General features: G+C 47.4%; 1 protein-coding gene across 1 annotated transcript in view; it reads left to right on the top strand.

Annotated features, from left to right (window-relative positions):
* Positions 1-826: 826 nt before the first annotated feature.
* pcdh7a (protocadherin 7a) overlaps positions 827-9,766 on the top strand; it is a 65,948-nt gene continuing 57,008 nt past the window's right edge. Inside the window, exons 1-3 of the mRNA XM_041874441.2 lie at positions 827-1,865; positions 2,132-2,683; positions 3,500-4,682. Of these exons, the coding sequence (XP_041730375.2) occupies positions 889-1,865; positions 2,132-2,683; positions 3,500-4,682 (2,712 nt within the window). The 5' untranslated portion in view covers positions 827-888. The remainder of the gene's footprint in view (positions 1,866-2,131; positions 2,684-3,499; positions 4,683-9,766) is intronic.

Raw genomic sequence — 9,766 nt, 5'->3', positions numbered from 1 at the left:
TTCACTGCGGGGGAAAAACACGCGTAGCTCAGACTCATACCGGAGAGCAAGAGGTAAGAAGGCACAATTAAGCTATAAACGTTTACCGGAAGATATCCAATACATTACTTTTAAACCGATTTTGTTCCGCTTTGTGGATGTAAGTAATTTTTTCACAAGATCGGTGATTCGTCGTCCTGAGACAGAGTCGTGTACAGTTTTCTTTGTGGAAGTGCTGCATTGCAGTTTCTCGCCAACTCGTCAAAACCACCGAGAGCCCCTCCGTCCCCCCAAGAACGCGACCGGAATTAAGCGAAATTACTAACTGACTAATATAACTGATAACAGAGTACTCGAGAGAGCGAGAATCGGGATAACGTCTCTACCGTAAAAAGAGAGAGCGAGAGAGAGAGATCAAGTGGATTAATTAATGTGAGTGGATGATTTGGTTTCTCTTTTCTTGCTGGATGGATTTTCTGATATCTTTGTGCTCTGAACATCCCAGAGAGACTTAGAGGAATTACTTTTTTTTTTAACGTTTATTTTTAAACCCACTCTCAACAATAATGAGAACGAGAAAATAATAGAGAAACAAGTCATCCTTAACGAACTGCAGTGTGTTATTAGAAGGTTTCCTCTACCATAGGCAGTGGAAACTGCAGAGAGAGAGAGAGAGAGAGAGAGAGAGGAAACAGAGATATACAACCATATAGACACATTAAGGAAAGAGAGGGAGGGAAAGACAGAAATAGAGATACACAGAGAGAGGAAAGAGAGACAGAGGGATAGAGGAAAGAGAGACAGAGGGATAGAGAGAGATAGGGGAAAGAGAGACAGAGGGATAGAGAGAGAAAGAGGAAAGAGAGACAGAGGGATAGAGAGAGAGGGAGGAGAAGAAAGGAGGGAACCATGCGGAGGACAGGGGTAGGTGTCTGTGGCGGTGCAGGTGCAGTGTTCTCCCGCTCGGTAATGGTAACTGGACCGGGGGAGTCGTTCTGCCTCCTAGTCCTTCTCCTACTAACGCTGACTCAGCTCCCGGTCGCTGACTCTGCACTCCGTTACCGGGTGGCCGAGGAGGGCCCCGCAGACGTCAAGATCGGTAATGTGGCCGCCGACCTCGGCCTGTCCGCGGGCACCGGCTCCGGGGATGTCACATTCGCCCTGGAGAGCGGCTCGGAGTTCTTCAAGATTGATAACGTTACCGGGGAGCTGACTACCGGGCAGCGGAGGATTGACCGGGAGAAGCTGGCCCAGTGTCAGATGATCTTCGATGAGAACGAGTGTTTCCTAGACTTCGAAGTGTCTGTGATTGGTCCGCTCCAGAGCTGGGTGGATCTCTTTGAGGGCCGCGTGGTCATCACCGACATCAACGACAACACTCCCTCGTTTCCGTCACCGGTGCTGACATTAGCTGTCGAGGAGAACCGTCCAATAGGAACGCTGTATCTGTTACCGACAGCGACGGATCGCGACTTCGGGCGCAACGGGATTGATCGTTATGAGTTGATTCAAGATGGTAGCTCTTCCGGTTCGGCGGGTTCAGGGTCGGGGTCAGCCAGGAGAGCAGCCGGAGGGCCTATGGGAAGAGCGGATGGAACAGGAGGAGGAAACGGAGGAGGAGGAGGGGATAGGAGGAGAGGAGCGGTGGATAACAACGGAGGAGGAGGAGGTGCAGGAGGAGGAGGTGTGAGGAGCAGTGTGTTCGAGCTCCAGGTCGCCGACACGCCCGACGGTGAGAAACAACCACAGCTGATCGTGAAAGGCCCCCTGGACCGTGAAGCACGCGACTCGTATGAGCTGGTTCTACGGGTCCGGGACGGTGGGAACCCTCCTCGCTCCTCCCAGGCACTCCTCCGTGTCACCATCACCGACGTCAACGACAACAGGTAAGATGAAAACCTAGTCTAGTGAAAAGCAGGAGTTGACGCACACCCAAAAATGTTAGTAGAGGTGCTAACTAATTGAGAGTAAACTGTCTAAAATGTGTAGGCGTGGTTTACCCATTAAACTAAAAGGCTGGAATAGTAGCATCAGCAAAGAGCACCACAAGCTAAATTAGCATAGAGCACCACTAGCTAAATTAGGTTGAAAAGCACAAACAATGTTATCTTCTGAATATATCGTATTTATTTGAATTCTTTATTGACAACAGCCCGCGCTTCGAGAGAGCCAACTATGAGGCCGAGATGGCGGAGAACGCGCCTCCCGGAACCCCCGTCCTGCAGGTGCGTGCTTCGGACCGCGATGTCGGCGTCAACGGGCAGGTGGAGTACGTCTTCGGCGCTGCCACGGAATCTGTCCGCCGTCTTCTCCGACTGGACGAGGCTACCGGTTGGCTGAGCGTCCTCCACAGGATCGACCGGGAGGAAGTGGCCCAGTTACGGTTCGTGGTCACGGCGAGGGATCGCGGTCAGCCGCCGCGCACCGACCGGACGACCGTAGTCCTGGTGGTCCGGGATGAGAACGACAACGTTCCGGTCGTGGAGATACGGAAGATCGGACGGATCCTGGTGAGAGACGGAGTGGCGCTGGTACCGGAGAATGTTCTGGTGGACACACCGGTGGCTCTGGTTCAGGTGTCAGACCGTGACCAGGGGGAGAACGGGGCGGTTACGTGCACGGTGGTCGGGGACGTACCGTTCACCCTGAAACCGGCGGGAGAAACGGGGCTCCTGCCGCTGCCCGCGGACGACGCCTTCGACAGGTGACATGAAAACACAACACTATACACTTCTGATCCGTATTGATCTGTATAGAGGATTATTTAGACATTTGTTTGATTTTAATTTTTTAAGTAAAATTCAGAAAATTCCAGCATGGAAGAGGCTGAAATCGTTTTGAAGCATCAAAGTACAGCACCATACTATAAACCTGACAGCACCATAGTAATACTATTGGTGCATCAAAGTACAGCACCATACTATAAACCTGAGAGCACCATAGTAATACTATTGGTGCATCAAAGTACAGCACCATAATATAAACCTGAGAGCACCATAGTAATACTATTGGTGCATCAAAGTACAGCACCATACTATAAACCTGACAGCACCATAGTAATACTATTGGTGCATCAAAGTACAGCACCATACTATAAACCTGACAGCACCATAGTAATACTATTGGTGCATCAAAGTACAGCACCATACTATAAACCTGACAGCACCATAGTAATACTATTGGTGCATCAAAGTACAGCACCATACTATAAACCTGACAGCACCATAGTAATACTATTGGTGCATCAAAGTACAGCACCATACTATAAACCTGACAGCACCATAGTAATACTATTGGTGCATCAAAGTACAGCACCACACTATAAACCTGACAGCTAACTACATTTATTTGAAAATCACAAAAATCACATACACAAAGAATGTTCATTTTAGCCATATAAATTCAACATTTTCTATATTTAAACGTTTCGATGTAGCCCTCCTTCTACAGCAGGAAGTACTTATATTGACTCATTTTATTGTAATTTTTTTTATATTAATATTTAACCTTGTTTCCTCAGAAACCGTAAGAAGTACTTCCTCCACACGTCTGCCCTGTTGGACTACGAGGCCACTAAAGAGTATAGCGTGACCATCGTGGCGGTCGACTCTGGTTCCCCCTCTCTCTCCAGCAACAGCTCTCTCATGGTCAGGGTGGTCGACATCAACGACCACCCTCCAACCTTCGCCCAGGCCGTGGTCGAGGTCCACTTCGCCGAGAACAACCAACCGGGAGAGCGTGTGGTCACCGTGGTTGCGGCGGACGCCGATTCCGGCAAAAACGCAGAGATCGCGTATTCATTGGATACGTCCGTTAACGGCGTGTTCTATATTGATGCTGATAATGGGGATATCCGGGCGACGGGGGTTCTGGACCGGGAGGTCAGGGAGAGGTACGAGTTCCAGGTGATTGCCAGGGATAAGGGATCCCCCTCGCTGCAGGGGTCGGCCACGGTAGTAGTCATGGTGACCGACCGCAACGACAACGCTCCGAAGTTCGTCCAGGAAGTGTTCACGTTCTACGTGAAGGAGAACCTCCTCGCCAACAGCCCCGTCGGCATGGTAACGGTAACGGACGCGGATGAGGGCGAGAACGCAGAGCTGAGTCTTTTCGTAGAGATGGACGAAGACGAAGGAGAAGAGGGGGATGGAGAGGTGGAGGGAGGAAGAGGGGAGAAGAACAAGGGGGTAGAAGAAACCTTCTCCATAGAGAACAACACCGGGACGATCTTCTCCTCCGTGTCCTTCGACCGGGAACGCCGCTCCACCTACACCTTCCGCGTCCGGGCCGTCGACGGTGGAGCTCCGCGTCGCTCTGCCACAGCGACAGTCTCCCTCATCGTAACCGACGAGAACGACAACGCCCCCTCCGTGACCTCACCCACCAACGAATCCTACACCCTCCTCCCCCCGGCCTCCTCCACGCGGACCATCGTCAGAACCGTGGCCGCCTTGGACTCTGACTTTGGCCGCAATGCTGACCTGCGCTTCTCCCTGGTAGGAGGGAACCCCTTCAGGCTGTTTGAGATCGGCCTGGCCAGTGGAGTGATCACCGTGGCGGAGCCCTTAGAGAGGAGACACAGGGGGCTGCATCGCCTGGTGGTCAGGGTCAACGACAGCGGGGAACCGTCGCTCTGCGCCACCGCGCTGGTCCACGTCTTCATCAACGAGAGTCTGGTCAACGCTACGCTGGTGGACGCACAGGTAATTATCAATATGACTTTGGCTGTGTCCCAAATGGCACCCTGTTCCCTATAAAGTGCACTAGCCGCCCCATTGGGCTCTGGTCAAATGTAGTGCATTATATAGGGAATAGGGTGCCAATTGGGACGCATTCATACTGTACATGCATACCTCTACTCTATTCCATTCCATTCTGACTTTGGTGACATTGAGTCCATTTGTCAAGGGCATACTGTTCTATACAGGCTATATATACACTTCTCCTGCTCAATAGCTTAGAATGGGGCAATGCAATGCACCTCCCTATAATGGAATGGGAGGGATTGATTAGAACAATTTAGAATGGAATAGTATAACAAATGAGAATGGAATTCTAGAATGGAACAAATTATAATGGAACAATAGAATGGAATAAATGAGGAAGGGACAATAGAATGGTATAATGGAATGGGGCCGCTCAGAAAAGGCCATCGTTTCATCTTTTAATAAGAACAGTGTAGACCAGGCCAGAGCAATAGAGGGCAGACAAATGGATGGGTCAGCCCAACAATATCACACTTCATTCAACTACTCAAGGGCTTGATGATTAGTTAAAGTAGTTTAATCAGGTGTGCTAGTGTTGGGCTAGAACAAAAACGTGCAAGCTAGGGAGGCCCCAGAACTCAAGGTCTAAGTTGACGCGTGTAACTGCGGTCCAGAGTTTCTCCTGGTACAGGTTACAGGGTTAGGAAAACTCCTGGCTATGAAGATACAGTTGAAGTCGGAAGTTTACATACACTTAGGTTAGAGTCATTAAAACTCGTTTTTCAACCACTCCACTAATTTCTTGTTAACAAACTATAGTTTTGCAAGTCGGTTAGGGTATCTACTTTGTGCATGACACAAGTTATTTTTCCAACAATTGTTTACAGACTTATAATTTACTGTATCACAATTCCAGTAGGTCAGAAGTTTACATATACTAAGTTGACTGTGCCTTTAAACAGCTTGGAAAATTCCAGAAAATGATGTCATGGCTTCTGATAGGCTAATTTACATCATTTGAGTCAATTGGAGGTGTACCTGTGGATGTATTTCAAGGCCTACCTTCAAACTCAGTACCTCTTTGCTTGACATCATGGGAAAATCAAAAGCAATCAGCCAAGACCTCAGGAAAAAAAGTGTAGACCTCCACAAGTCTGGTTCATCCTTGGGAGCAATTTCCAGACGCCTGAAGGTACCACGTTCATCTGTACAAACAATAGTACGCAAGTATAAACACCATGGGACCCCGCAGCCATCATACCGCTCAGGAAGGAGACGCGTTCTGTCTCCTAGAGATGCTCCAAAACCGCCATAAAAAAGCCAGACTACGGTTTGCAACTGCACATGGGGATAAAGATCGTACTTTTTGGAGAAATGTCCTCTGGTTTGATGAAACAAAATTAGAACTGTTTGGCCATAATGACCATCGTTTTGTTTGGAGGAAAAAGGGGGCTGCTTGCAAGCCGAAGAACACCATCCCAACCGTGAAGAACGGGGGTGGCAGCATCATGCTGTGGGGGTGCTTTGCTGCAGGAGGGACTGGTGCACTTCACAAAATAGATGGCATCATGAGGAAGGAAAATTATGTGGATATATTGAAGCAAAATCTCAATACATCAGTCAGGAAGTTAAAGCTTGGTCGCAAATGGGTCTTGCAAATGGACAATGACCCCAAGCTTACTTCCAAAGTTGTGGCAAAATGGCTTAAGGACAACAAAGTCAAGGTATTGGAGTGGCCATCACAAAGCCCTGACCTCAATCCTAGAAAAGCAAGGAGGCCTACAAACCTGACTCAGTTACACCAGCTCTGTCAGGAGGAATGGGCCAAAATTCACCCAACTTATTGTGGGAAGCTTGTGGAAGGCTACCCGAAACGTTTGACCCAAGTTAAACAATTTAAAGGCAATGCTACCAAATACTATGTATATGTGTATGTAAACTTCTGACCCGCTGGGAATGCGATGGAAGAAATACAATCTGAAATAAATAATTCTCTTTACTATTATTCTGACATTTCACATTCTTAAAATAAAATGGTGATCCTAACTGACCTAAAACAGGGAATTTTTACTAGGATTAAAAGTCAGGAATTGTAAAAAACTGAGTTTAAATATATTTGGCTAAGGTGTATGTAAACTTCTGACTTCAACTGTACATTTCCATCTAGCTTCTCATTGGCCAACTTGTGACTCCTACTGATAAAAAGAGTTGAGTCATTTTCTGCTGCATTGCCATTTCATTCACTAATCACTTTGGCATCCTTCTACTATCACACACACACACACACACACACACACACACACACACACACACACACACACACACACACACACACACACACACACACACACACACACACACACACACACACACACACACACACACACACACACACACACACACACACACACACACACACACCCCCACACCACACACACACACACACACACACACACATCACACACACACACACACACACACACACACACACACACACACACACACACACACACACACACCTTTGGCATCCTTCCACTATCACACACACACACACACACACACACACACACACACACACACTTTGGCATCATTCCACTGTCAGAGAGAGTTCCTTATGAGATGGATGTAGTAACACAAGCACTTCACTGCATCATCTGTGTCCGCGACCAATAAACTTTGATTTGATGTCCTTCTAGTCCATTACTGTATATTAAGAGCTGTGCTCTATTGGGCTGTTCCAGTCAAACTAAACTGTCCATGGTGTAATGTAGAGGGGTTCTAGATTACACAACATGCTTCAACACATCACAATCCATTGTTCCATAGAATCATACTATCATTCCATTGTTCCATAGAATCATACTATCATTCCATTGTTCCATAGAATCATACTATCATTCCATTGTTCCATAGAATCATACTATCATTCCATTGTTCCATAGAATCATACTATCATTCCATTGTTCCATAGAATCATACTATCATTCCATTGTTCCATAGAATCATACTATCATTCCATTGTTCCATAGAATCATACTATCATTCCATTGTTCCATAGAATCATACTATCATTCCATTGTTCCATAGAATCATACTATCATTCCATTGTTCCATAGAATCATATTATCATTCCATTGTGTTCTGGTCCCCTTCTACCGTTCTATTGCAATCAAATGTCTGGTTCTAAGCCGGGGCTTCTCATGTCCGGTTCTTTCCGTGGCCCACGTAACCTGTCCCAGGCATAACTCTGTGCCCCAGTTAATAGGCTTCAACTTGGACCTGGAGTTCTCCTTCATTTTCAGCCATAACAAGGGCCCAGGGTATTTCATGTTTAGGTCACATGGTAATGAATAACTCCTGGCCCTAAAACTACACCGCTAGCTATCGCTACATGGCTAGCTAAAGCTACACGCTAGCTAAAGCTGCAACTCTAGCTAAAACTACACCGCTAGCTATCGCTACATGGCTAGCTATCGCTACATGGCTAGCTATCGCTACATGGCTAGCTAAAGCTGCAACTCTAGCTAAAACTACACCGCTAGCTATTCATTGTATCTATATCAAGAGAGGCACTACCTGCAGAGTGAAAGGGTTCTGGTGTTTAAAGCTAAGCAGTACAAACCTTGGTGCAGCAGAGTGGAAGACTCCTGGGGGAGCTGGGGAGGGAGGGAGGGATGTGACAGGATGGATGATGAGGCACTGCTAGATCTAAAGTGGTAGTGCTGCACTCTCCTGTTGAACACAGGGAGATGTGCGCGCACGCACACACACACACACACACACAGGAGTGCAGTAATGCGCACACATACATTTTGCAGAAAAACGCATACACACACACCTAGCACCCACCTAGCAGATACACATACACACACATAGCAGAGACACACACACACACACACACACACAGTGTGCTAGAGGCATGCTCAGCAGAATGTGAATGGGACAGAAGAAGACTGCAGAACAGAGGAGAACAGAGCAGAGGAGAATGGAGGAGAACACAGAACAGAGAAGAACAGAACAGAGGAGAACAGAGAACAGAACAGAGGAGAACAGAACAAAGAAGAACAGAACAGAGGAGAACAGAGAACAGAGGAGAACAGAACAGAAGAGAACAGAACAGAACAGAACAGAGAAGAGCAGAACAGAGGAGAACAGAACAGAAGAGAACAGAGGAAAACAGATCAGAACAGAGGAGATCAGAGAACAGAGCAGAGAACAGAGGAGAACAGAGCAGAGAACAGAGCAGAGAACAGAGGAGAACAGAGCAGAGAACAGAGGAGAACAGAACAGAGAACAGAGGAGAACAGAGGAGAACAGAGCAGAGAACAGAGGAGAACAGAGCAGAGAACAGAGGAGAACAGAACAGAGAACAGAGGAGAACAAAGCAGAGAACAGAGGAGAACAGAGCAGAGAACAGAGCAGAGGAGAACAGAGAACAGAGGAGAACAGAGAACAGAGAACAGAAGAGAACAGAGAACAGATGAGACCAGAACAGATGAGAACAGAACAGAGGAGAACAGAGAACAGAGGAGAACAGAGAACAGAAGAGAACAGAGAACAGAACAGAAGAGAACAGAACCAGGCAACAGCAGAACAATAGAATGGAACAGAGAAAAGGGGCTCAATGGAACCAATATACACTGCTCAAAAAAATAAAGGGAACACTTAAACAACACAATGTAACTCCAAGTCAATCACACTTCTGTGAAATCAAACTGTCCACTTAGGAAGCAACACTGATTGACAATAAATTTCACATGCTGTTGTGCAAATGGAATAGACAACGGGTGGAAATTATAGGCAATTAGCAAGACACCCCCAATAAAGAAATGGTTCTGCAGGTGGTGACCACAGACCACTTCTCAGTTCCTATGCTTCCTGGCTGATGTTTTGATCACTTTTGAATGCTGGCGGTGCTTTCACTCTAGTGGTAGCATGAGACGGAGTCTACAACCCACACAAGTGGCTCAGGTAGTGCAGCTCATCCAGGATGGCACATCAATGCGAGCTGTGGCAAGAAGGTTTGCTGTGTCTGTCAGCGTAGTGTCCAGAGCATGGAGGCGCTACCAGGAGACAGGCCA

This window comes from Coregonus clupeaformis, unplaced genomic scaffold, assembly GCF_020615455.1.
Source record: "Coregonus clupeaformis isolate EN_2021a unplaced genomic scaffold, ASM2061545v1 scaf0213, whole genome shotgun sequence".
NCBI lineage: Eukaryota > Metazoa > Chordata > Actinopteri > Salmoniformes > Salmonidae > Coregonus > Coregonus clupeaformis.
This window is presented reverse-complemented; position numbering and strand designations above follow the sequence as displayed.